This window comes from Aspergillus brunneoviolaceus (assembly GCF_003184695.1).
Source record: "Aspergillus brunneoviolaceus CBS 621.78 unplaced genomic scaffold BO95scaffold_12, whole genome shotgun sequence".
Classification (NCBI taxonomy): domain Eukaryota; kingdom Fungi; phylum Ascomycota; class Eurotiomycetes; order Eurotiales; family Aspergillaceae; genus Aspergillus; species Aspergillus brunneoviolaceus.
In genome coordinates this window covers 522,361-548,049 of record NW_020290742.1, presented here as the reverse complement: position 1 = coordinate 548,049, position 25,689 = coordinate 522,361, and the positions used below count along the sequence as shown (strand labels likewise).

Here is a 25,689-nt window from a genome sequence, read left to right as displayed (position 1 = left end):
TGAGTAATAGTCGGCTCTTCTTCTACAAGCCCATTTAGAACTTGAAAGAAAAAAGCTCAGTGGGAGAGAAAGCATTGGACAGGACAGAGGGATCCCCGAGCTCCCCACTCACAGCACCCTAAACCCTCATATTGCTCTGCCCCCACCCATTGCACACTACATTCCACCACCCTCACATATCACACGAGGATGTCTATGCACGACACACAACCATGTATACCGACCAGCACCGCCCATCCGCACACCTTCCCCCGTCTCCGCCTCCTCCATGCGACCAAGAACCCATAGCCCTCCCCCTCCCCAGCACGCACCCTCACCCCACGAAGAAAACCTCGCGCAGACGCCAGCTAACTCGCTACCTCACCCACTCAATCCACGAAGACCTCACCCTCGAAGCACAACTCCTCCTCCTCTCCTTCGCGATCGGCATCCAAGACGCCGCCGCCTGGCGGGACTACGGCTGCTTCGCCTCTAACCAAACGGGCAACCTGCTCTTCCTGGCGATCGGGGGCGCGGGACTCGCCAGCTCGGAGGACTACTCCTTCCGCCATCTGGGGATGAGTCTGGGGGCGTTCGTGGCCGGCGGGCTGGTGCTGGGCCAGCTGGGGAACGGGCTGGGCGCCGTGCGGCGGCGCTGGTGGTTGCTGGCTTCGAGTCTGCTGCAGACGGGGATGGTCTTTGCCGCGGCGGGGATGTGTCGGCCAGACCGCTTCGCATCTCGTGAGGTAGGGCAGAAGGCAGAGAAGGAGGGGGAGGCCACCACGCTGGCGACCTTGTTCCTGCTGGCGTTCTCGTCCGGGGCGCAGGTGGCTATGGGCCGGGCGCTGAAGATCACGGATATCACGACGGCGATGGCCACGGCGGCGTATGTGGATGTGGTCATTGATCCGGCCTTGCTGAGGTGGAGGAATCGGAAGAGGAATCGCAGGGTCCTGTTTTTGGGGCTGTTGACGGCCGGGTGTTTTGTCGGTGCGGCGGTGGAGAAGGTCGCGGGCTCGAGGGTTACGTTGCTCGTTTGCGCGGGGTGTAAGGCTTTTGTGACGCTTGTTTTTCTTTTTACGCCGGGGAGTAAGGAGGAGGGATGATTGGGAGGAGGGTGGGTGAGTTAGCGAGGAGCTTGGGTTTATGGTTGGGCGTAGAGAGATGAATAGAGGAAGGATGATGTGGTAGACGGTGGTGGTGGTGACGGGGGAGGGCTAGATTCTGTGATAGATCCCAAAAGCGCTTGTGTAGGGCTGGGGGCATGTCTGTACATACTGTTGATTTCAATGCAATTACTCTGTCTACTTTTGAATAAGCAACAAAGCTCATCAATCACAAAGCTCTTATAAACCAGTGTATGGTTCCTTGCCTCAAGCACCGCAGCTTGACTTGATTCAACAGAAAATCTCATGAGCTCGAGTTGTCAGCACACGACCAGGCCGACCCCCCCGACTCTTTCTGCCGAGACGTCGCGATGATATTCTCGATCGATCCATAGGTGCCCGCAACCATGAGAAACGTCCCCAAAACAATCACCAGCATGCTCCACAGAGACAACAGCGCCCATCGGAGGGTTGGCTGCTCGCGACCCCGCGTCCAATTGTCATACAGCCACATGCATCCCATTGGCTGGAAGGACATAAGTGTCCCGAGGAGAGCGCCGATCAAGGACACTAGGTCACTAAAGATGGGAATCCCGCTGGCGATGAGGTACGAAGAGACCGTGACGGCCAAAGTGCAGCTGAGCCAGGTAGCCCAGTGGGTGAATGTGTTTGCGGTCAGATGGCTGGAGCCTCGGAGGATGCGAACGAACAGGTACTTGCTAGAAAACTGAGATGCATGAATAAGGTGTTAGATATGTCAACTAAGGATAGGACCGTAGCGATGGGGACTCACGTGGCAGACAATAATCGTACTGGCGATTAAGCCGGGAAGAGCGATGCCATAGGAGACTTTCTTGATCAAGGTTCCGGCAGATCCGAGAGCAGGCGATGCGACGTAGGAGCCGCAGAAATAGTAGATCACTGTCCCGATGGAAATGTATGTCGCCGTCACGGCGGTCTGACAAATGAGAAGGGCTCTGGTGTAGAGGGCAGGATTGCGCATCTCTGCTGCTATAGGGAAGAATCCTGGGTGGACGGATTTAGCGTTTGCAATACTCGCATTTCATTCTCGCGACAACGACTATCACTTTAGATAGACTCACCGGGAGTACCGGCAAAGGCATATACCACGGAAGAGACAGCAGTTATGGCTTTGACAAAAGATGGACGGCCGACGAGCTTGTAGTCCGACTTCCACGCGCCCGTTTGAGGAGCCGTCGAGGGCCTGTCTTGAAGTGCAACTGCGATCGTGACCATCAAGACTATAAGGAATTTCAGGATTAGCCGATTGTCTCTAAGTCAGGATAGGAAGGCCACTCACCAGCAGTAAGAATACTCCCCGCCCCCGCCCATGCAGTCCATTTGATCCTTCCCAGCGTCCGAATACTTGCCAAACAGTACGCACTAATCGCAGACACAGCAACAAAGACCGCCGTGCATGTGCCATGAGCTGAGACCGCATTGAGCCCAATGGACGTGCTTAGTAGACCGGAGCCCGTACAGAAGATCCAGTCTTGTACTGTATCAGCTCGAGACAATACGATAAGCATAGAAATGGGATCGTACAGATACACACCCCGACACCGAGAACCTCACGCCCGAGCCGACCAAAGATCAACTCCCCTGCATCGTCAATGGCGTAGACCTCTGGATGGCGGAGTTTGAACGTGCCGATAACATAGTCCGACCATGTTGTAATGGCCGCAATCGCACAAACACATATGACCCCAGGGATGAGGCCGAGAGTGTCGTAGACCTGTGGGATGCCAAGGACCCCGAGGCCAAACTGGGTCTTGATCATAAGAGCCACAGTCCCGAGCCATCCGACCTTGCTTGGTTAGTGAATAGGCCTCGATATCAAACGAATGGTAGATTTACATTTCTGTAGTTGGAACCATCTTCAATGATCTCGCCGAAAACTGCATCTTCTGCGATAGGAGCAGGAGGCTCCGCTTTGGACTTATCGGTTGCGGTAGGTGTTAAGGGTCGGATGTCTGACATCTTGAGACTTTGGTTAAAGGATCATTGAGCGTATGATACAATCCAATTCTTACACGATGGGAACGAATATTACGTGCACAAAGGGTCGGTTCTATAGCCGGAGGCAGTGCTTATCTTTCCAGATGCCATTACCGGTCCGGGAGGACTTATCTGTGTTCCCGATATGTGGCAAGCAAAGCATACCCTATATCTCAGAGGCACGATGCAAAGGTACAAAGCGGACGCTCATGCCTTCAGCGGAATCGAATGCGTGACATCCCATTTGTGGTTGATGCCGGGGAATGTCAAGCCCTAAGCCAAGAATACAGGAAATGCGGGGAAAGTACGGGGTATTACGTACAGACTATAGAAGAAATGGAAATTGACGTATAGAGCCCGAGGATAAATGGAGTCATGTTAGGTCTACGATAAGTGCAGCCCTAATCCGGCGTGGATTCGACCCCTCATCCGTCAGACTAGGCAGGCGTGTCCGGATAAGCGAGTAGATATGAAAGAGGGGTTGCGGACGGAGTACTGTACTAGTTAGAGTTAAGACTAGGTATAAATGCAGACCACGGCCACTTGTCCCGACACTTGTGGCTCGTATTCTATTCACTCCCCACTTGAGCCAGGGCAAGTCCCCATCTTCAACGCATACTCCACTATCTCCAACATGCCACATCGTGGCACTGCTGCCAGACGCTCGCTAAAGGCAACGAGGCGGGTGAGCAAAGCGTTGGTCCTATCTCCCACAGCCGTACGCCAACCATCGACTGACTAAAAAGCCAGCTGCCGGAGATGTCGGGATCAGAAGATCAGATGCACGGGCTCGCATCCCTGCGATCAATGTCATAAACGCGCCTTGACGTGTGATTTTGATAGCCCCTCGGAGAAGATTCTGGTGACTCGAAGGCAAGCGGAAAACTTTTGGCTGGGACTATCAGCTATCTAATCAGGTCCACGGCTGTGCAGATATCTCAATGATCTCCACGATCGATTAGCTGCGTTCCAGCATAAGGCTAACCTGCCTCGCTCTCCTACGTCGACGCCCGATGGCCCTAGCCAGCATGCGGATACTGCTATCATAGACCAACATCTTGTAGCTGAGGATACAACATTACCAGAGTTGCAAGCCTCGCGATCATCACATACTAGGCGAGAACAACGCTTACCGTCCCAAGATGTTGCTCCTGGTCAAGCGGCAAGAGCTCACGTGAGAATGGAGGCAACAACACCTCTTACAAACCCCCTCGCTTTTCACATAATGGACTGGGTTCCTGGTCCCACGGGCCGACCAGGTGCGTATTCGTGGTTATTAGAGGTTTCAACAACGGCGGCTTATGGTTAACCGTCATAGTATTCATGGGCACATCGTCCAGCTGGGCCTTCAGCCGGCGAGTGTTAGGGATGACGCACGAGCGACTCACCGGAATCCCACTGTCGCCAGACCCGGAATCCCTGCTATTCGACAACCATGTATACCGCCTCAACTGGGATGGTACTCGGTCTAAAAATGCAACGGATATATTTGATGTCTCCCACCTGCCTTCGCCAGATTTTGTCAAATACCTCATCAACTTTGTGAAGTTCCACTGCGGACAGCTATTCTATCTCTTCAAGGAGGACCGCTTCATGCAGCAGCTGGAGGTGTTCCAGCGGAATCCCGCAGAGCAAGCCCAGGCCTCACCGTTATGGTTCGCACACTACCTGCTAATTCTCGCCTTTGGAAAAAGCTTTGTGGTTCAGAGCGTCAGGTCGCAGAGTCCCCCGGGGGCAGAGCACTTCATCCAAGCGATGCAGTGCATGCCGGACTTGAGCTTGTTCGACGGCGATCCGATCGAGATGGCGCAAGTCCTATGTTGCGCGGCGCTCTATCTTCAGTGCGGGCACCGGCGCGGGCCCGCTTACCGTATGGTGAGGAGCGCCCGTCTCTTCTTCTCTTGCCTCCAAGGTGCCCCGGATACTGACAGTCTAGATCGGGACTGCCCTCCGCTGGGCCCTTGATCACGGCATGTACACTGGAATGCGCGGGCCCTATCTCGACGAAGCATACGTCCAGCGCTGCAGCCTGGTGTGGTGGACCGTCTATGCCCTCGAGCGTCGGATGTCCTCCCTGCTTGGGGTACCGATGGGGATCTCCGAGGAGAGCATCAGTGCTCCATTTCCATCGATCTCAGGGCAGATCCAGGGTGTCAATGTACTGGAGATGCAAGTGGTGCTCTGCCAGATTCTGGTAAAAGTGGACTTGAGTGCGTGCTGACCCGCTCACGTCTGTCGCCGTATCTTAGCTCCCCTGGCTAACTCCTGGCTGCTAGCTGTCTACGGCAGCGAAGGGAAATTAGATAGCCGCTACCTGAGCGCCACCCAGTCCGTTCTCCGCGACATCGCCAAAGTCACCGAGCAGCTGAACCGGTCGTTCGATTTGTACGCGAACAGCGAAATGGGCGGCATCTCACGGATCTCAGCACATTTGCATCTTCTAGAGCATCAGGTAGGACTCTCATACTCCCTGCGTCGTATTTCTATCACAGTCATTGAGATAACTATGTGTTCTTTCAATTTCCGGTCTTCCTTTGGTCCCAGGGATAAAAGGCTTATGGGAGCAGTGCATAATCCTCACCACGAGGCCCCTCCTCTACATCTTCCTCCAATCCAAACTCGGCCACTCTGACCCATCTCTCCTGGATTGGCTAAAGTCCGGGACCGTCCACTCTCTCCTACATATCTGCCTGGAATCCGCCCAACAGATTCTCAGAATTCTCTCCAATCTCCTGGAGCAGGGACTCTTAGGTACGTATACCTTGCATCTCACCACAACCATACCCCACTCGCTGACTCTCGACCACGGAAGAAACATTCCTCCCCTTCGACGTGGACGCCACCTCCATCTCCACGATGCCCCTCATCATGGCCGCGGCCATCGACCCCTCGCTCTTGTCAGACCACGCCCCCTGGTCGCAGCGCGCCTACGCCATCTTGGACGAGATGCACCGACGGGGGAATCTGGCGGCAAAGCTGGTCGGGGCGGAGCTGAGGCAGCTCGACACCGAATTAGGCCAGCTGGTGAAGGGTGGTCATTTGGCTCTAGCTCTACCGGGGACTGGCATGTGTCCGCTGCCGACAGCGCATGAGGGGGACCCGGTGGTGGTGGATGCAGGCAGCGGGGCTGTTGTACCGCCAATTAATGATCCAGCAGGGTATGCTACGCAGCAGCCGGGCTTGGAGCTCGGCTTAGTGGATGGGTTCACACAGCATTACGAGCTGAGCCCCGACCAGTTGCTGGAGTTGGCGAACTCGCTGGATGTGAACAGTCTGGCGTGGCCGTTTGCTGAGTTTACGCAGATAGCTGGCAGTTGATTGGGCATAGCAGTACTATTTGACAACGGGCTTTGGTTCTTAAGCTTGATTTGACTTATACAGGCCATCGGCCAATCACACCTTCAAAAACAGACAGTGACATCACGGCAATAGAAGCTTCCTGTTACTTGTTCCTCTTGCCCTAAGGGCAGTACAGCACATACGGACGTAAATAGCATATATGGAAACATACATTATATACATGCATACAGGCATACAAACATACGTACATGTATAGATACACTATGCCGGGCATCAAGACACTTCCCAATCCCCTCATTCCGGCCCCCACCTCCGATCCGAGATTCCCGCATGTGGGCCGCCGCCTCATCCAATGGGATGTCCATATCGGCCAAATTGGCCGTAGGCTCATGTCCGTCGCTTATCTTTCGGTTGTGAGGCTTGGCCCGGAGAGCCACCCGAATTGATATGCAGAGAGGGAAGTGAAGAGTATACCACTTGCAACAAAGAGCAATTCTCGCTCAAATACACAACACAAGGGGCTCTACAGCTAGAGCTCTCGTTCAGGAATATAGTATATAAAGTGTAAAGCATCGATATCATTAACCCAATACCACATAACTAAACCCCACCAACCTCTCCATCACTCACCAACTTAACAACCCTAACTCTCCGCATCATCCCTTTTCCCACCAACACAACCACGAGACCAAGAATAGGCTCCTACACCCCCATCCCGGAGTACTACGACGCCATCGTCGTCGGCGCCGGGTTCGGCGGCTGCAACCTCCTGCACCAGCTCCGCAAGCTCAACTTCCACACCCGGGTCTTCGAAGAAGGCGCCGGCCTCGGCGGGGTATGGTACCACAACCGGTACCCGGGCGCACGTGTGGACACCAAGACCCCCTTCTACGAGTTCTCCGACCCCGACCTCTACAACGAGTGGGAGTGGTCCGAGCGGCACCCGGGCCAGGCGGAGATCCTACGATACTTCGCGTTCGTGGATCAGAAGTGGGACCTCAGCCGGGATATCGAGTTTGGGGCGCGGGTGACCGATGCGCGGTGGAATGATACCACCAAGATGTGGAAGGTGCAGACGAGTCGCGGCCATTGCGTGGAATGCAGGTTTCTGATCTTGTCGATGGGGTTCGCGGTCAAGAAGTATATCCCCGCGTTGGAGGGGTTGGAGGATTTCGGAGGGTTTATGTGTCATACGGCAGATTGGCCGGACCAGGCGGTGGACCTGGAAGGGAAGAGGGTCGCGGTCATGGGAACCGGAGCAACAGGTGTGCAGGTGATTCAGGAGTTAGGGCCCAAGGTCGGGGAGTTGGTCGTGTTGCAGCGCTCGCCGAATTGCGCGTTGCCGATGCGGCAGCAGCAGTTGCGGCAATGTCGCCAGACGGTGATGGGGAAGAAAATGACAACAGATAAGGCCTCCTACCCCAAGCTGTTCGCCCACATGCGTCTCTCCCTGACGGGGTCGGACGACCCCCCGACCCCGCGTAACGCCGCGGATGACTGCCCCGTCCAGCGGCAGGAGCTGTACGAGCGGCTCTGGGCGAAGGGGGGCTTCGCGCCCGCCCACGGCAACTACCAGGACATGATGACCAGCCTGGACGCCAACACCTTGTTCTACGAGTTCTGGCGCGACAAGACCCGCGCTCGACTGACGTGCAGCGCAGAGCTGGTGGAGCACCTCGCCCCGACGCGCCCGCCCTTCGCCTTCGGCACGAAACGCCCCTCCCTCGAACAGCACTTCTACGAGGTCTTCAACCAGGACAATATCACCCTCGTCCCCCTGAAGCAGAACCCAATCGCAAGGGTAATAGCCACGGGGATCCAGCTCGCCGACGGCACGACCATCGCCCTCGACGCTCTGATCCTGGCCACGGGCTTCGACGCCGTCACCGGCAGCTTCACCCGGCTCAACATCACTGGCACCAACCAGAACCGAGACCTGGCGGCGGAGTGGCGCGTCCACACGCGCACGCATCTCGGCATGGTGACGGCCGGCTTTCCCAATCTCTTTTTCCAGTACGGGCCGCAGAGTCCCACCGCGTTTGCGAACGGGCCCCTGATCTCGGAGATCCAGGCGGAGTGGATTTTGGCCACGATGGTGTATATGCGGGAGCGTGGGTATGCGACGGTCGATGTCAAGCCGGAGATGGAGGAGCGGTGGGCCCAGGTCACGGACGAGGCGTGTGCGCGTACCCTCATGGGGAGTAATGAAACGACGTGGTATATGGGGGGCAACGTGCCGGGGAAGAAGCGGGAGGCGCTGGGGTATATGGGGGGGTTGCCCAAGTATCAGGAACATTTGAGGGAGTGTGTTAAGGGGGGATGGGAGGGGTTTGTCATGGATGGATAGATTTATGAATGTCATGTTGTGTGTATCGATTTGATTTGCACCATCGTGTTGACACTTTCTGGATGATTCATTCTATGATTGCACAGATGACAGTTTGCTGAATACATACCAGAAAGCTGAGAGGTCTCGATATGCATAGATACATACATGATAAGATCCACACAGTGCTTACATTAACTGATCCCTCAAAGCGCCGCTTTTACCCCCTTCTCCTTTCCCTTCCCCTTCCCCTTCCCCCAGTAAACATGAATCCCCCCCTCCCGCCCAAACACCGGATCCAGCACCGCATTCTCCACCCCCCAAACCTCCTCAAACCGTCCCACATGCTCCCCTCCCTCCGCCCACGACCAGGTCGCCTCCCCGGGATACGCCCCCATCATAGTGAACCCCTTCACTTTCCCGGTGGCCTGCAACTCCCCCACAAACGCCCTCTCATCCGCCGCCTCGATCCTCTGCGCCCCACTCCCCGTCCACGCCACGGGTTCTTCGTTCGCGGTAGCAACATCATAAGATTTATGCGCCACGCCCGCCGGGATGACAAAGAGATCTCCCGCCTCGACGTCCACAAAGACACTGCCTTCCTCGAAGTCCGTGCCCGCCACGCCGTAGGTATGCTTGGCTGGATCGTCGGCCAGGTCGGCGGTGCCCCAGCGGATGCGGCCGGGTCCCGACAGAACGACCATGGCCTCGTGGGTGTGTGGGTGGTAGTGGGAGCGCTGGGCGTGGCCGTAGGTGGTGATCCAGCGCGGGGTCCAGTGGTTCTGGCGGAAGGTATCGTAGGCGAGTTGGGCGTTGACGGTGCCGGTGGCCGGGTCGAGGAAGCAGTTCTTGTAGAGGAGGAGGGGTTTGTGGGAGTTGGGGATCAGGGGGGTCGGGGGGATGGAGTAGGGGATTATTTGAGGCATTTTGGATGTTTCTCTTTTTCAAAAGGTTGATTTTTGATGGATTGATTGACTTATGATGTGAAGTTGGATTGGGTGGAGGTGAGAGGAGGAGGTAGGGCCCGTTAATACGTATTATAGATGATAGATGGTGGAACCTTAGCCCTAGTCCCGAGTCTGGGTTGATGGTTGAATGACTCGGCTGATTTGGCCGATGCGCCACCTGCGCGGTGACGTCCAGACCCACGGGAAGCGCGGGGTTCGACATGACTGGTTACGCTCTCCTCGACCTTAGCAAAACATAAGTCGATACTCGAAGTCGTTCTTTGGCGAAACGCGGATGCCGCTGCTCTTGTAGGAGCAACACATTGTCGGTGCAACCAGGTGGCTCGACCATGCGATACTCGTCTAGCTCACCCCGCAAAAGCCACTCACCGTCACCAGCACCAAATATGACTGTCACCACGAATTGAGTTCTGCGTTGGAATCAAGCTGCGTTTTCATACCCTACTGCCAATACAGATCACCAACTGAGCGCGCATCTATCGACAACTTGACTACACCGAGCGTACTGCAATAATTCCATCCACAAACTACTTCTCGTAAGCAAACTTCATTTGCATGATTAGTTACTTAGAAGCTGCACGATCTCCTTCTGTCCCCGCCAAACCGCAAACCGCGAGGCTGTCCAACTCTTATTCCCAGACACCATGGCGGCATCCGCGCCGGCGTCCAGCAAGAGTCGCACAATGTCCGCGTGGCCGCCTTCGGCCGCTGCCGCCAGGGCCGTGTAGCCATTGTACCGCGCGCCGGGGGCGTTCACATCCGTCCCAGCCGCCAACAGTCGACGGACGGCGGTCCGGTGACCGTTCAAGGCCGCGCCCTGGAGCGCCGTGAAGCCATGATATCTCGAGGCTGGTGCGTTCACGTCTGCACCGGCATGGAGCAGGAAGTCCACCATCTCGTCATGGCCGCCCAGCGACGCGGCCTGCAGCGCGGTCCGGCCGCGGTTAGTGGCCGGGGGTGCGTTGATCTCCGCGACGGGCGGCTGTTCGAGCTGGTGTAGCAGCCATCGTAAGATGTCGAGATGGCCGCCCTCCGCTGCGGCCTGCAGGGCGGTGCGTCCCATGTATTTGTGCGGGGGGCGGCGGATGTCCGCGCCTGCGGCGGCGACCAGATGGCGGACGATGGGGAAGTGGCCGGCGCCTGCGGCTAGGGCGAGCGCGGTGCGGCCGCCGTTGTTGCCCCCGGGGGCATCCACTTCCGACCCTGCGGCTAAGAGCGTCTCGACCACGTCGAGATGTCCGTTGGCTGAGGCCGCCTGGAGTGCGGTTTGGCCGTAGTAGCCGCGGGCGGGCTCGTTGGGGTTGCTGAAGAGCTGTCTCAGGAGAAGCTTCACATGGGGCAGATCGCCTTGCGCGGCGGCTAGCTGGAGGGGCGTCCAGATGCTCTCTTCGTCTGGTTCTTCCTCTAACGAATGTGTTCCTCCGTGCATTGGACTTTGAACTGGTGAAAGACTCATTGAGGGTCAGGACACGTCTCTGTTGCCAGCATCTGCGGAGCAACCACATCGTTGCGAGTTCAGGCCTGGCTTTAGTCCATCTATTGTTAGGTTAGTGCTTACGCGGTTATCACGGCACGGCGTCTCTTGGCACAATGAAACAAGCACTCCTACATTCTCACGCGAGATAAGGACAGGTACAACAACAGGGCCGCGCACGGGTTTTATCCCAGTATATCTGTTCTCGATCGGTTTGTGCCACTTGGGCCAGCATCGTCTCACAGGACTTGATCAGTCTACTATTTCTGGAGTGGAGAACTGTCTCATGTTAGAGTGAGCATTTGAACAAATTACCTCTCCATATTCTTGTAATGCCGCTTGGATTTGTCGCCCTCTTATTGTCCTAGTTTTGTCAGTCACCTTTCACAGTCACTTCCTGCGCCTGGCTACTTGCATGTCAATAATCATACACACAACCTGCAGTGCCATCAACATCCTTCTACAACCCTACAAGCCACGTCCTGTGAAGAATCGCCAGTGATGACTACCCTGTTGGAAAAGGCAGTGTTCCACATACTCTTCAGAGACAAGAAGAAGAAGATCGCACACTTCCTTCGTACCACCACAAGGGGTCAGTCAACCAATTGATCAATGATTAATCGACTGATCGGCGCTAATTATATACATTTAGAGTCGCTCTTATCCGAGCTGCACATCAACCTCGTGCGAGAAGTAGTCACTTCCATCCCGCCAGAGTCCATCTTCGCCGCGTCTAGCATCCAAGACTCGACCCACGAGCAGCCGCCTTGTAAGTGCTACCTAGCCGCGCGAGAGCGCAGCAGAGACTGGTGCAATCCTTGGTAACTGTCTCAGACTGGTCGAGGAAGAGCTTTGAAGACCACCTCGCCCGAACCCATCCCGACACAATCATCCCCGACACGGCGATCGACGTCCTCTGGTCCTGCTTCTGCTTCTACGCCTACCATCCATTTACCTTCTTGGAGGCGGACGACCGCAAGGTGGAGCAGCCCGCCTTCGAGCGTGGGCTACTCCTGCTGTCGCGGCAGGGCACCCGGCTCCTCGGGACGGTACGCGATGACTTCGGCCTTTGCTGGGGCCGGCTGGACGAGCCTTGCACCTGCGGGCTCAGGATGAATCGCATCTTCCGAAGCATCAGCCGGGCCGATCGCCGCCAGGCAAGCTCAGATCCACCAACCGACGGCTTCGACACCTTCGTGGCCAACGACATGACGGATGCGATCCTCGCAATCTTCCCCTCCCACCCCAAACTGCATCCGTCGCCGGAGCAGGTGCAGCCGCTGGCGGAACGTCTGCTCGGGGGTCGAACGGGCCAATGTGCGATGAGGGCCGGGGACTTCACGGCGTTACTGTGCCTGGTCCTGAGGCTCAGAGTCCAGCCACTGACCCACCACGACCGAGAGTATCGACAGGGCTTCCTCGAGGAGCCCAGTGCGGACCAGGCGGAGTTGGCGGGGGTCCTGGTCCGATCGTTCAGTCATGACCAGAGCGAGTATCTGGCTCCCGAGATGGTGCTCCGGGCTTTGGACATTCTGGTATGTTTTCCTTGCCACTCTGCGGATCCCAGCGCTGATGCCTGCGCGGACCAGCCCAATCTCGAACAATCGTTCCATCGGCTGTGGGCCACTCTGTTTCCACTCAGCCTGTCCACGGAGCGACCGGATCTGGAGACCGGATCCTCCGCACCGGACACTATGGACGCGATCCTCCGGGCAGTCTCACTGTTCATCCCGCCGTTCCAGGCCCACCACCGTTCGGAACTGGCACGAAGAGTCAAGGCGATCACCTTCCACACCTGCTACGATATGAACTTCCAAGGCTCGGCCGACAGCCTTGACCTGCGGCATATTCTCCAGCAAGCCACCACGCACGACCATCCGGCCGGTCGCGCGTATCTCGTCCTGTTTCTGGGGGATCACGCCCACAACTCGGACAAGGTAGTGGCGGGTGCATTCTTCCGTGACCTCACACTCGCCACGCCTCCCACCGCAAAAGAACACGACGACAAGCCGCCCCCCGAGAAAGGCAAATCGCCCGTCGTCGCCCGTCCACAGCTTCTCTTCCAGCTTCAGCCACAGCTCAGCCTGTTCCGCTGGACCGGAGGACGCAGCAGCATGCCTCTCTCACTCTCCCCGGAAGACAACAGTCCTCCCGGACATCCCGCCCCCCGCCACTGCATCGGGGATCCCGGTCAATCGAGGGTGGCACTCGAGATTGACGCGGACACAAAACAGGCTACCTTCCTGCGCGGAACCGGCCACGCTGCAGGCACGCTCTCGGGTGGTGGGTATGAAGAGCTGACCAGGAAGCATGCCAGAACTGAGAGTGGTGGTGGAGATTCGCCCGCGTGGCAAACAACCTTCACCGTGGGCCGCGTCGCGGTCTTCCGTGTCGAGGGCGGGCCGACCTATGCCTATGAGAATTCGTGGTGACTGGTGGCCAGCACGGACTGGACGGTACGCCGAGTTGTCAGGGAGGTGCTATGACTCTATCCTATTCCTGGTACGTGTTGGTCTATTGCCGTGTTGGAAGTGTCAAAATCCCAATTCTCTTGAAAGGTCGATCAACACGGACGCACCACTGCCTATAGAACCAACTTGAGCAGATAATAAAGCATACCCTCTGGTGATCATGGATGTTAACTTGAGGGTGGACAGTGAACTCCTCCGGGGCCAACCTCGCATGATATGGGGATTATGACTCACATTACATATAAGCCGTTTTGCGCAGTGCGAGATTGGAGTCCCAGGCACCTTGGGATACCGTGATGTCGAGGCTTCATTTCGATGGTGTTTGGGCGCTGGAAGGGCCTCCTTTCTCGGTAGGAGGTCGGGTTGGTCCGTCCTGTATGAGTAAGAGCGACAGTTGCCTCTAATTTCGAGCCAGTCTTGCATCTGGGCCCATGCTTGATTTTATGATCTCGAGTTACGGAAGCAATTTCATGAGAGGAAGCAAGTGGCATGCATTGGGTCGAGGGATAGTAAAGAGCGAGCAGAAGGAATGGGTGGGCGACATCACTAGGTTCGAGATCAGGGCTTGTATAATCGGTCATTGGTCTTGTCGCGTGAGCGTTTTCCTTGAATAGCTATCAATTTGGTCCTACGCCCCGCGATGCAAGTCAGACAGCAGCAATGATTAGAAGCGTGAAGGCTCGGAATACTCAACAGCATCCATGACTAGATTTGAAGGAGAGATATCGATGTGTCCTGCATAGATAGATTATTATTCTCGGGTATTGTCATTGTAGGAGTCGAAAGAAGCAGACCCGCCCTGTTCACCCCCACTTCCATGCAACGCAACCTTGCAACAAAGCACGGATTTCCCGTGGTGGTGCAACGACCTGAGGATCGACGAATCTCATTTCCTCCCCGACTGCATTAGCGCGCCTCGGCACTGGGGAAATGGGATGATTCCTGCATCGGACCAAAGGGACGACCTTCTTCCTCCGAGCTGGCGGTCGAAATCACGTTCCGCCGACCCCTCTCCCCTCTCCTCATTTATCCAGAGAAAACTTCATCTGCTGGTTTGCTCGTGCACTCGTTTCCTTGCCAGTCACGCAGACAATGAAACGTTCCTGTCCCAGGCATCATGAAGCTGTTCCTGGCCGAGGCCAGACGCCCACGATGGCCGCGGCTTAGGGTGCCGCATGCTTCCAACCCGCACACTAGAAACCTCACGTCCACCACACGGCGCTGGCAACAAGACCAAGATCACAATTCTTCCTCTACGTCAGACCTTTTCAACTACACATCGGGACGATGGATGTCTGTAGCTGATCTTAATTCCCGACCGCACCGTGCAGGACTGACCAGCTCTTCACTAGCCACGACGAGCATCTCCGCCGGTCCCAACGCCGACGCCCGTTCAACGTCGCAGAACTGAAACGTCTGGCCGCCGCCGCGATCAACGCCCCCGCAACCGCGGTCGCGAGCCTACAGAAACTCGGCGAGGGCGGCTTCAACCGCACCTTCCTCGTCACCATGCGCGACGGCTTCCAGCTCGTCGCCCGCATCCCCTACCCCGTCACCGAGCCCAAGTACCTCCTGGTCGCGAGCGAGGTCGCCACCATCGAATACCTCCGTCGGCGGGGGTTCCCCGTGCCCCGGATCTACGGGTACTCGGCCACAGCGGACAACGCCGTGGGCACGGAGTATATCTTCATGGAGTGCGCCGCGGGACGGCGCCTCACGGATCGCTGGTTCGATCTGTCGGAACAGGAGCTGGCGGGGGTGGTGGACAGGGTCGTGGAGCTGGAGGCCAGGCTGTTCGCGCTCGATTTCCCCGCGAGTGGGAGTCTCTTCTTTGAGCGGGACCTGCAGTGCATGGAGACGGTGCGAGTTGCGGACGAGGCGGGTGCCGTGGGGGAGGGTCCGATTTGCATTGGGCCGGAAGTGACACGGGCGCTTTGGTTGGGGAAACGCCGGATCTTGCCGGTGCATCGTGGACCATGTAAGGCTATTCGCGACCTTCGCTTCTCCTGACTGCAGATGGATGAGCATGTCGATGCTGACTGGAAAAGACACGAGCCCCCTGGATGTCTTGGCTGCCGGGGCCAGGAAGGAGATTGCATATCTCGAGGAATATGGCCAGCCCGTGCGAGCATCGAAGCTTCTCCCCGCGAATCGATCATACAAGCAGTCACCTAGGGACCATGTCAACAATCTCAGCGACTACCTCCGGGTTGCGCCGTACTTGATCCCGAGCGACGCGTCCTTGACACGACACACGATTCGGCATCCAGACCTGCAACCCAGCAACATATTTGTCAATGAGGACCTGGAAATTACGGGCCTGATCGATTGGCAGTATAGCACTATCCGCCCGCTGTTCCTGCAATGCGGGGTGCCGACCAACTTTCAAAGCGCGGATGGCGATATCCCCAGCCTACTGCAGGAGCCAAGATTGCCGGAAGGGCTCGACAGGCTGAGCGAAGCAGACCAACGCTGCGAGCGCGAGCTCTTCCGAAGCCGCTGGCTGCACTATTCCTATCTCACGGCGACGGCCAAGCTGAACCCGTCCCATCAGGCCGCCCTGACGGGGGACTTGGGAGTCTTGCGGCGGAGGTTGTGCCACCAGGCGGCCGTTCCCTGGGATGGGGATAATGTCACCCTCAAGGCCGATTTGATTCAGTTGACGATGAATTGGGATCGGCTTGTGCGATCGGAAGATGCGGACGCCTCAGCCTGCCCGATCGCGTTTAGTCAAGACGAGGTGAATAAGTGTCTGCAGTTAAACACTGCGCAGGTGGAGTTGAATGAGCAAGAGCGGCTGTCGAGGGAGGTATTGGGTGTTGGATCTGAGGGATGGGTGGCTGCTGAGCGATACGAAAACGTCAAGGCATGCGAAGAGGTTTTGAAGGTTGATGAGATGTCTGTTGTCGATACTAGTAAAGAGAGCATTTTAGGTTAGTGGGGGTGGCCTGTTGTGCGATGGTCGCATTGAACTATGAACAGCAGTTAGCCTGAGGTTTGCGCGAGCATCGCCTGAAATAGACTTCATCGGTTGGTGGTCCTTGATGGGCGAACTCCAGAAGACAGCGGTGAAGTCTCTATTCGATCCGTCTTCAGGCAAAACAGATCAAGAAGTTCGATGCGCTCGAATGGACTCTGAGAGACCTCATCGAGTGTTATTAGTGTAGTTTGACATTCCAATGGGATCTTCGATCGGCGACAATGGGCAGTGCTCCCACCCACGCACAAGAAGTCATTGAGAATCATTCTGCATTGTCGATTGTCCCGACTAGGAAGATTGATGCACGAGTGCTGGCCTATTATCATGACCACTTCCGTGGGAAGCATGTTCTGGGCCCATAGCTAATGTCTCGCATGTCTGACACAGCCATTCTAAGTCGATGAGCCGGCGCTCCAAGCATAGGACTAGACCTCACTTTGAAAGTGAACAGACGGCGGTCCCGACCTAATGTGCACCTTGCATGGAAGGAGACCCAAGACATGAAGTTTCCGATCGGGCAAAGTGTGCTGAAAATAGAATATAGATCGATCCCTTGCTTTGACATCCCACTGGATCCGCGAAAGGGGCGACTAGGCCTGGTTGGGCAAAACGCCGCACAGTTCAACGTTCAACGCCGGCTTTTCCCTGGGCTGATAAGCCTTGGGCGAGTTTGGATGATTCCTCGAGTCAGGCAACGGGGCGCCATTTGTCTCGAGTTTCGATGCAAGCGACCGTTCATCTAGTTCGATGAATGTGAGTGTGAGTTGTGGCGTGGTTGACAGCAACCACGCAGTCCCGGGGAATGAATCCCCCTGCCCCTGGAATGAGATCGGGATTGATTCTAGGCGGATCCATGGATCCTGGGCAGGCTAAATCAAGGTTCAAATCGAGTTGGGTCAACACGAGATGCGATCGACAATGCTAAGTTAACTCGGTTAAACTATTCTAAACTGAGGAGCTCGCATGGTGAACCCGGCGGGCGATATGGTAACGATGATTTCATGGGCCAGGAAGCCATTTCATAGTTAATCCTTAGGCATACGAGTAGTTCACCGGTACGTAGTGGGTACGAGTAGTTATTTCCTGCAGCATTCTGGGGAACCAGCGATGGGGACGGGCATCCACCGGATTGCATCATTGAAAGAGGAGCCCAGTGGAGCCCAGGAACGAGGTTATTGGGCATAGTGGCCTGCATAATTTTTTTTTTACCACAGGTCAATCTGACAGGGCTTGCGGATGGCCGGTGAGGGGAGAGGAGAGGGATGAGCTGATGGTAAGGACTGAGTAGTGACAGGGGGGAGACGTTTAGTGTCAGTGAGATTCGGTCAACGTCCACGAGAACCAAAACAAGACGAGAAGAGAGAAGAGAGAAAGAGAAAGAGAAAGAGAAAGAGAAAGAGAAAGAGAAAGAGAAAGCATGACTGGGTCAGCAGAGCAGCGAGCAAGAGAGAGAGAAGAATTGCCAAGGTCGCTTCAGGGTCCAGAAAGTGTCCAGAAAGTGTCCAAAAAGTGTCCCGACGGGCAAATACACAGGAAATACACAGGAAACAGTACTCCTACTACGCCCAACTGGGCGATAGTCACTCCAGGCCGCGCAACTTCCTTTCACTGACCAGTAACATAATCACTCACTCACTCACTCACCCACTCACTCACTGCAGTCTCTCACTTACGCCCTCTCACTCACTCTCTTACTTTCACTCTTCAAGCCACTCAATCTCATCATCATCGCCAACATCGTCCCGCCCAGAACAGGCTTTCTCTCCTTCCTCCCCCCTCTCCTTCAGATCCCTCTCTTTCTCTTGGCTATCTTCCTTTCCTCGGACCGACAATTCCTTTCTCTACCTTCTTCTCTCCCTTTCCCTCCCCTCTCCGCCCCTCCCTACCTCCTCCTCCCCCCCATTCCTTCTTCGTCTAGCTTCGGGGGTTCCGACTAAGTCGACAGATACAGCGCCCCGTCTTCCGGTACTCTTCTGGGGCTCCTCTCGTCACTCGTTCCACCTATTCAGTCGTCTCTCCTCCTCCTTCGCCGCTGTCCTCTCGCTTGATCCATTCTGTCGACATATCATGGTTTATACCCGTCAGTAAACATTCCTGACGGTCCCCACCGCCGTAACTTCAGCCGCCAAAAAAGCAGTCGTCATGGCACCTTGGCCTCAGGCCTGGACCGCCAGTCATGCTGCTGCTCCTGCCAGACCGACAACCACTTTGCGATCCCTCCCTCTGATCGCATACCTCTCGCTATTCGCCCTCCTCGCCTCCACCGTCGCTCATGCGCAAACTGTCGCTATCCTACCTTCCGCTGCCTCTTCCTCCTTTCCCTCCTGCGGCCTGACCTGCTCCGTCCTCCTCCAAGCCCAATCTGAATGCCTGCCGCCTGCCGCTCCGCAGACAAACTCCGCCACCTACGCCTCCTGCTTCTGCCATTCACAGAATCTCACCGAGCTTCGCACTTCCTCCAACGCCGTCTGCGATGATACGTGCACCAATGCCTCCGATCGCTCGTTACTACGGACATGGTACAACGACTACTGCGCGGTCGCAGCCCCACTCGCCGACGCTGGCAGCACGAACAACGAGGAGGAAAAATGGCAGGCCCATTCCGCTCAGTCAGTCACCAAGATCCGCGCATATCGGAGGACTGCCGCTTCCAACGCTTGGTAGGTATTCCGGGACGAGCCATCCCTCATCAACGCGGGCGCAACCTTTGCTGACGTGTCGCTTTGCAGGTGGTCCACACACTACAAATGGGTGATCATGGTCATCATCCTGGTCGTCGGGTTCAGCATCATCAGCGTGGTGGGCGTGTGGGCGAAGCGCCGCCATGATCGGAAGTACCCGGGTCTGTATCACGCCGCAGCCACGGGTGGCACAGACAGCGCTCTGCTGGCCGCCCGCCAGCAGGAGATCGGTCCCGCGCCGGGACCTGATACACGCGCGCCGGGTCAGTTCATGCCCGCCCAGTATGACCCCGCCCAGAATCCGGGCTCCATCGCCAGCAGTTCACACACCAACGTCGCTGCCGCTGCCGCTGCCGCCGCTGCAAATGCCCCCGGGCCCCGACCAGCGCGCACGTCATCCCGTCTGCAGAAGACGCAACCCGTATCCGACAGCGACACCGAAATCCGCGAAGTGGCTCGGTGAAACCAGACTCACGGAGGTCTGGTTTGGAAGGCATTGTCCACGATTAGTCATCGCAGGAACCTTTTCCGCTGTCTCTGAACAACTGGCGGCCGGTCTAAATCTACTGAAAGGCAACACCCTCCTTTTCTTCTACCTCTTCCATTCATCTGGCAAACCATATGCCATGGATCGATAGCCCCTGCAGTTACCCCTTCAAGGACAAGACGAAAAGACATGGTCCCTCCCGCTGAGCTTTGCATATATCCGGCGTTTTGATTTTGTCTATAAGGGTATTGATTATTTGCCGCCGTACAGTACCAGTGATTCCTTTGTTTCCCTCAAACTGCACAGTACAAAGCATCACTTAACTTTCGTTTCTTCACTTCGCATCACACAAATCCTGTTCCGAATGTTGTGCATAGTTTCCTGGCTCAGGCATTTTCCATGCGGCTGACTTCCACGTCATCTTTCGATCGAATATATTCTTCTTCTGTCATCTTCCAATGTCTGTCCTCTTGCATATTGCTGACCCAACGTGGGGTAATGGGAATCAACCTTCTATGGTCTCTTTAGTCATCGGGGAAACCCAAATCGTTCGCTTCATTGACAACTTGTATGCTACCAGTTGCACCAGAGATACTATCGTAGTCTGTCCTGGTTTATCCAAAAGAGGGATCACCCCCCGCGCTCGCCCACATGCAGAAATCAGTAGAAACACCAAAAGAATGATGGATGAATATGCTATGATTAAAAATAAGTCGTGATTCATACAAAGCTGCCTGATGGCTGATGACGGATATAAGTCTAGATGTACAGCGAACCCAGTCATAGTGACCCAAGGCCTGCGGAAGGGGAAAAGAAAGAACAACATCAACAAAAGCGCTAGCGGTAGTATCCCCTCTCTGTCAGCTTACGACACCGTGATACTCACGATCTTGATATCCTGCTCGGGCTTCTCCTTGTAGGTCTTGGTGTTCTCGATCTTATGCACGACGTCGAGGCCCTGCACGGCGCGCCCGAAGACGGTATGCTTGCCGTCCAGCCAGGGGGTTTTCTCGGTGGTGATGAAGAACTGGCTGCCGTTGGTGTTGGGCCCCGCGTTGGCCATGGACAGGGTGTAGGGCTTGTCGTGCTTGAGGCTGGAGAACTCGTCCTCGAACTCGCCGCCCCAGATAGACTCGCCGCCGGTGCCGTCGCCGAGCGGGTCGCCGCCCTGGATCATGAACTTGCGAATCACGCGGTGGAAGATCGTGTTGTTGTAGTACCCGGCGCGGGCGTGGGTGGTGAAGTTCTCGACCGCCTTAGGCGCCGCCGACGGGTACAGCCGCAGGTGGATGTCGCCCATCGTGGTGTGCAGGATCGCTGACGTGCCCAACTCGGCTTTGTGGGCGGCGGTGGCCTCGCGGCCGCCGGCGCCGGTTTCGCGGGGGCGTTCGTTCTGGACGTCGCGCGTCGACTTGGAGACGTCCGTCTCGTTGGTGAAGAGGTAGAAGCGGAGTTTGCCGTAACCGGTGCTGACGAGGATCGGGTCGCGTTCTTCCGATTCTTGGAGGAGCGGGTTGGCGCTGGCGGCCATCGAGACGGTCACCACCCCCTTCTTCTGCGGCTGCCCTTGGTACATGGCGAGGTTGAGGGCCCGGAAGGGCTCGTCCTTCGCGTAGACGCGCACCACCCGGTTGGTGTACGTGTTGATGCACTTGACGCCGTGCAGGGAGCCGTACAGGATGAAGTGGCCCGACTCGTCGAAGAGGACGTTGACCTTGGGCTTGGTGATGGGGTTCTCCAGCTCGCGCTCCACCGCCAGTCGCCGGCCGAACTCTACCTCTTCGAGCTGGTAGAGCGCCGTCCCAGCCTGCTGCATCTCCATGATGGTGGTGAGGGATTCGTCGTACTTGCGGTAGAGCTTGCCGGAAGCAAAGTCGAAGACGCGGATTTGGCGGTCGGGGAAGGAGATCGTCGCGAATTGCTCGCCGGAGGGGGAGATGGACAGCGAGGCAGGGGTGGATTTGGACTTCTTGAACTCGAAGAGGTTGGTGGATGATTTCAGCTCGAAGACGTTGTCGGGTTTCTCGAATGAGCCGTCGCCCGCCCGCCAGTACTCGATCATACCGGACTCATCGGCGGAGATGACGCAGTCGTACGCGTCGTTGAACGCCATAGCGACCACGGGGTTGCGATGGATGGACTTGACGGTATGTAATGGGGTGGGGTTCTCGCCACGGCCATCGAACACTTGGATCATGCTGCTTCCTTCGTCGGTCACTGCCAGGAGCGGCAATGAGGCGCCACGGCGATGAACCCAGCAGACGCAACGCGGGTTGAAGTCGAGAGTAAGCATAGCCAATAGATCTGCGACCAACATTAGACTGAGTCAAATCAAATCATGACTGCAGATAATATACCGAAGGTGATAACGTCAAAGATCTTGACAGTCTTGTCTGCTCCGGTCGTCGCAAAGCTCCTTCCGTCGGCACTGACGCTGACATGCTTGATCTCGGTTGAATGCGCCTTGAACTCCTTCACAAACTCCACGCCCACGGCCATTTTCTTCCAAAATTTGACGACGCCATCGATCGAGGAGGTGATCAGGAAATCAGTATGCGGAGTTACGGTGAGGAAGGACAGTTGATCCTTGTGCATGAGCGACTTGGAGTACCGCGGCGACGAGGGCAGCGCATTCACGTAGACTTTCTCGAAAGGGAGCTTGCGGCGTTTCTTCTTCGGAGCATCTGCGGAGGGAAGAGCTGGACCGAAATCATCATCGGATGACGAGTCGTCACCTAGGGAAAAGCGTCAGCAACTGCTCGAGCTCGAGGATGTCTTGTTTCGCAACCGTGTGCTAATCCTCCAGGTATCATGCGGGCATACCATCCTGATCGCCGCCATCCACGGCGGATATGGGGCGTTTGGCGGATGCCAGCTTCTGCTCCTCTTCAGCAGGCATGATGAATCGAAGTATGAGTGAGTGAGGCTGTAATTGAGGGGAAATGTGAAGTGGACGAGGGCGATGGACGACAGGAGACCGGCGACAGACGGGGCGGGCGGTCAGGTCGGGCAGTATCACGAACTTTTCTGGTTTGTCCCGCATTGGCTAGAGTTGGCCGTTCTCTGCGTCCTCACCGTCTAGCTCAAGCAACCCCTGAGCTGCCAGCCTTTCCCTTGACGGTAGCCATCTTTTTCTACTATCTACAGTCATCATGGTACGTTTATCTGCCACTTCTTTGTCTCTGTTTTATCGATAGTCAGTGCTGACCCGCCTCCAGTCCTTCGCCAACCCCACGCAGATCTTCGCCGACGATGTGATCGAGGAGAAAGGAGAAAATGCTCGTCTTTCCGCCTTCGTCGGTGCTATCGCCGTCGGTGATCTTGTGAAGAGTACTCTGGGTCCCAAGGGAATGGACAAGATTCTCCAGTCAGCGTATGTGGGATGATTGATGGGAGCAAGGCGGGGTTGCCGACCGCGAGCAGTGGGCTAATTCCATCGTTGCCTTTAGGTCGACCGGTGATATCCTTGTTACGAACGACGGTGCCACGATTCTAAAGTCGATTGCCCTTGACAACGCCGCAGCCAAGGTCCTCGTCAACATCTCGAAAGTTCAAGACGACGAGGTCGGTGACGGTACGACATCTGTGACGGTGTTGGCGGCCGAGCTGCTGCGGGAAGCCGAGAAGCTGGTCAACCGCAAGATCCACCCTCAGACTATCATCGAAGGTTACCGGATAGCCAGCAAGGCTGCCTTGGAGGCTTTGGAGAAGGCCGCCGTTGATCGTAGCACGGATAAGGAACTGTTCCGCAAAGACCTCCACTCAATCGCTCGCACAACCCTCAGCTCCAAGGTGTTGGCCCAAGACCGTGAGCACTTCGCTACCCTCGCCTGCGATGCTGTTCTCCGCCTCCGCGGCTCGACCGACCTGAGCCACATCCAGATCATCAAGAAGGCCGGTGGCAAGCTCAGCGACTCGTACCTCGATGAAGGTTTCATTCTCGACAAGAAGATCGGTGTGAACCAGCCCAAGCGCCTGGAGAACGCCAAGATTCTGGTCGCCAACACGGCTATGGACACGGACAAGGTGAAGATCTTCGGCGCCCGGGTGAAGGTCGAATCGACGGGCAAGCTGGCTGAGCTGGAGAAGGCCGAGCGCGAGAAGATGAAGGCTAAGGTTGAGCGGATCAAGGCTCACGGCATCAACTGCTTTGTCAACCGCCAGCTTATCTACAACTGGCCCGAGCAGCTGTTCACGGAAGCCGGTATCATGTCGATTGAGCATGCCGACTTCGACGGCGTTGAGCGCTTGGCCCTGGTTACCGGCGGTGAGATCGCCTCGACTTTCGACCACCCCGATCAGGTGAAGCTGGGTCACTGCGATGTTATTGAGGAGGTCATCATCGGCGAGGATACTCTTATCAAGTTCTCGGGCGTGGCTGCCGGTCAGGCATGCACCATTGTGCTCCGTGGTGCCACGGAGCAGCTCCTCGACGAGGCTGAGCGCTCCCTTCACGACGCTTTGGCTGTTCTTTCCCAGACCGTCAAGGATCCCCGTGTGACTCTTGGCGGTGGATGTGCCGAGATGGTCATGGCCAAGGCTGTTGAGCAGGCCGCTCAGAACACGACGGGCAAGAAGCAGCTGGCCGTCGACTCGTTCGCCTTGGCCTTGAAGCAGCTTCCCACCACCCTCGCCGACAACGCTGGTCTGGACTCCAGCGACCTTGTGACCCGCCTGCGCCAGGCGATCAACAACGGTATGACCAGCTCCGGATTGGACCTGCTCACCCCGGGCGGTGGCATCGCCGACATGCGCGAGTTGGGCGTCGTGGAGGCCTACAAGCTGAAGAAGGCTGTGGTCTCGTCCGCGTCGGAAGCAGCCGAGGTAAGAACGCTCGTCCTACGAATTGCTCTTTCCACCACTTCCAGATGGTTCATGCTAACATGCTCATTTCCTGCAGCTTCTTCTACGTGTCGACAACATCATCCGGGCGGCACCTCGTAGACGTGACCGGGTTTGAGGCGAATTCGTGTGAAAATAATTTCCAGCGAGGGGTGGAAAGGGGTAATAAATAAAACTCGATATTTTATGGTTCCCATCAGGTGTGATTTAGAATCCCGGAGACCGGGACGATGTATGTTTACATAGCGCGCTTCGAGTTGGAGTGCAGTAATTACCGTTCTATAGACCCTTTTCGATATGCTATAAGCTAAAGGCATATAACTAGCTGCCCAAGGACCCTGCACCCAGGCTGGTTGTCAATTTTCTGCAGCGTTGGCCTGATCGCCGATCCTCCTAGTCTGGATCTTGCATGGATAACAAGATAAGCATGGGGCTTATCACACCTGGCAGCTCGTGTTGAGAATAGGCCAGAGAAAAAGTTATCGACGCGTGGAAAAGCCACCCATTTAACCATGTGAGCGATGAAGATGTTCAAGGTATTGCTCTTCCTTCGTATGATCTCGGTCTAGTGGGAAGGGACTGCTGCTGAAATTCGTCCCTGGAAAGTTGATGTATCAGTGAGTGGTTTTGCCGACTTACTGATGATGAAACTGGAGTTCCGGTCGGAGAATATATTGCGTGCAGCCGCATGGCCGGTCCGGTGTTATGCGCAACAATTGATGCGCAAAGGATCCTCTAAGAATTTGATATCCCACATGCTCATTGATTGATCTGCTGTCCAAATATCCCGAAGCACAGATAATGCTGCGAGTAGATTTTAAAAAAATCACAAAGGAGCAGGTGTGCCTGAATGGAAGCTCAGCTCTGGAGCCGTGCAGTGCCAGTGCGGGAGATCCACCGTTCAGTTTGAGTCCCGTGAGTCGAGTTGGACCCTTTCCCCGCAGGGTCACTGACCACTTGGCCGGACTTGGTTTAGTTTCCCTGGAAAAGGGACAGTAAGGTACCATCTGATGTAGCCTAATGTTGAAAGTAGGGTAGGATACACTGATTGATTCC

At 56.2% G+C, this 25,689-nt stretch overlaps 10 protein-coding genes across 10 annotated transcripts; 7 read left to right on the top strand and 3 right to left on the bottom strand.

Moving 5' to 3' along the window:
- Positions 1-96: 96 nt before the first annotated feature.
- BO95DRAFT_471495 (YoaK family protein) lies at positions 97-1,085 on the top strand (the record flags this gene model as incomplete). Its single annotated transcript, XM_025589596.1, has 2 exons — positions 97-696; positions 730-1,085. The coding sequence occupies exons 1-2, from the start codon at positions 213-215 to the stop codon at positions 1,083-1,085; spliced, it is 840 nt and encodes a 279-aa protein (XP_025445479.1). The 5' UTR covers positions 97-212.
- A 304-nt stretch (positions 1,086-1,389) lies between these two features.
- Positions 1,390-3,086, bottom strand: BO95DRAFT_429165 (uncharacterized protein; the record flags this gene model as incomplete). Its single annotated transcript, XM_025584881.1, has 6 exons — positions 1,390-1,812; positions 1,879-2,111; positions 2,189-2,347; positions 2,407-2,604; positions 2,682-2,913; positions 2,964-3,086. The coding sequence occupies 6 exons, from the start codon at positions 3,084-3,086 to the stop codon at positions 1,390-1,392; spliced, it is 1,368 nt and encodes a 455-aa protein (XP_025445478.1).
- Positions 3,087-3,738: 652 nt separating this feature from the next.
- On the top strand, positions 3,739-6,422 carry BO95DRAFT_489487 (fungal specific transcription factor domain-containing protein; the record flags this gene model as incomplete). The annotated part of the gene is made up of 7 exons (XM_025590571.1): positions 3,739-3,800; positions 4,038-4,363; positions 4,423-4,979; positions 5,041-5,314; positions 5,381-5,556; positions 5,669-5,855; positions 5,917-6,422. The coding sequence occupies 7 exons, from the start codon at positions 3,739-3,741 to the stop codon at positions 6,420-6,422; spliced, it is 2,088 nt and encodes a 695-aa protein (XP_025445477.1).
- A 245-nt stretch (positions 6,423-6,667) lies between these two features.
- On the top strand, positions 6,668-8,751 carry BO95DRAFT_450834 (flavin-containing monooxygenase; the record flags this gene model as incomplete). The annotated part of the gene is made up of 2 exons (XM_025588041.1): positions 6,668-6,817; positions 7,126-8,751. 2 exons carry the CDS (start codon positions 6,668-6,670, stop codon positions 8,749-8,751), a joined length of 1,776 nt encoding a protein of 591 aa, XP_025445476.1.
- A 185-nt stretch (positions 8,752-8,936) lies between these two features.
- Positions 8,937-10,078, bottom strand: BO95DRAFT_489479 (cupin domain-containing protein; the record flags this gene model as incomplete). Its single annotated transcript, XM_025590570.1, has 1 exon — positions 8,937-10,078. The coding sequence occupies exon 1, from the start codon at positions 9,654-9,656 to the stop codon at positions 8,937-8,939; it is 720 nt and encodes a 239-aa protein (XP_025445475.1). The 5' UTR covers positions 9,657-10,078.
- A 264-nt stretch (positions 10,079-10,342) lies between these two features.
- Positions 10,343-13,604, top strand: BO95DRAFT_450831 (uncharacterized protein; the record flags this gene model as incomplete). Its single annotated transcript, XM_025588040.1, has 5 exons — positions 10,343-10,367; positions 11,699-11,764; positions 11,825-11,941; positions 12,007-12,707; positions 12,762-13,604. The coding sequence occupies 5 exons, from the start codon at positions 10,343-10,345 to the stop codon at positions 13,602-13,604; spliced, it is 1,752 nt and encodes a 583-aa protein (XP_025445474.1).
- Positions 13,605-13,939: 335 nt separating this feature from the next.
- BO95DRAFT_450830 (phosphotransferase family protein) lies at positions 13,940-16,581 on the top strand (the record flags this gene model as incomplete). Its single annotated transcript, XM_025588039.1, has 4 exons — positions 13,940-14,009; positions 14,906-14,936; positions 14,996-15,621; positions 15,692-16,581. 4 exons carry the CDS (start codon positions 13,940-13,942, stop codon positions 16,579-16,581), a joined length of 1,617 nt encoding a protein of 538 aa, XP_025445473.1.
- A 1,919-nt stretch (positions 16,582-18,500) lies between these two features.
- BO95DRAFT_39917 (uncharacterized protein) lies at positions 18,501-20,008 on the top strand. Its single transcript, XM_025583818.1, has 2 exons — positions 18,501-19,232; positions 19,353-20,008. Exons 1-2 carry the CDS (start codon positions 18,766-18,768, stop codon positions 19,765-19,767), a joined length of 882 nt encoding a protein of 293 aa, XP_025445472.1. The 5' UTR covers positions 18,501-18,765; the 3' UTR covers positions 19,768-20,008.
- A 464-nt stretch (positions 20,009-20,472) lies between these two features.
- On the bottom strand, positions 20,473-22,712 carry BO95DRAFT_440024 (WD40 repeat domain-containing peptidylprolyl isomerase). Its single transcript, XM_025585860.1, has 3 exons — positions 22,615-22,712; positions 22,149-22,526; positions 20,473-22,095 (listed from the first exon to the last, which is right to left on the bottom strand). The coding sequence occupies exons 1-3, from the start codon at positions 22,688-22,690 to the stop codon at positions 20,657-20,659; spliced, it is 1,893 nt and encodes a 630-aa protein (XP_025445471.1). The 5' UTR covers positions 22,691-22,712; the 3' UTR covers positions 20,473-20,656.
- A 151-nt stretch (positions 22,713-22,863) lies between these two features.
- On the top strand, positions 22,864-24,836 carry BO95DRAFT_383170 (chaperonin-containing T-complex subunit CCT2). Its single transcript, XM_025583411.1, has 4 exons — positions 22,864-22,946; positions 23,010-23,164; positions 23,241-24,615; positions 24,692-24,836. The coding sequence occupies exons 1-4, from the start codon at positions 22,944-22,946 to the stop codon at positions 24,749-24,751; spliced, it is 1,593 nt and encodes a 530-aa protein (XP_025445470.1). The 5' UTR covers positions 22,864-22,943; the 3' UTR covers positions 24,752-24,836.
- The last annotated feature ends 853 nt before the right edge of the window (positions 24,837-25,689 follow it).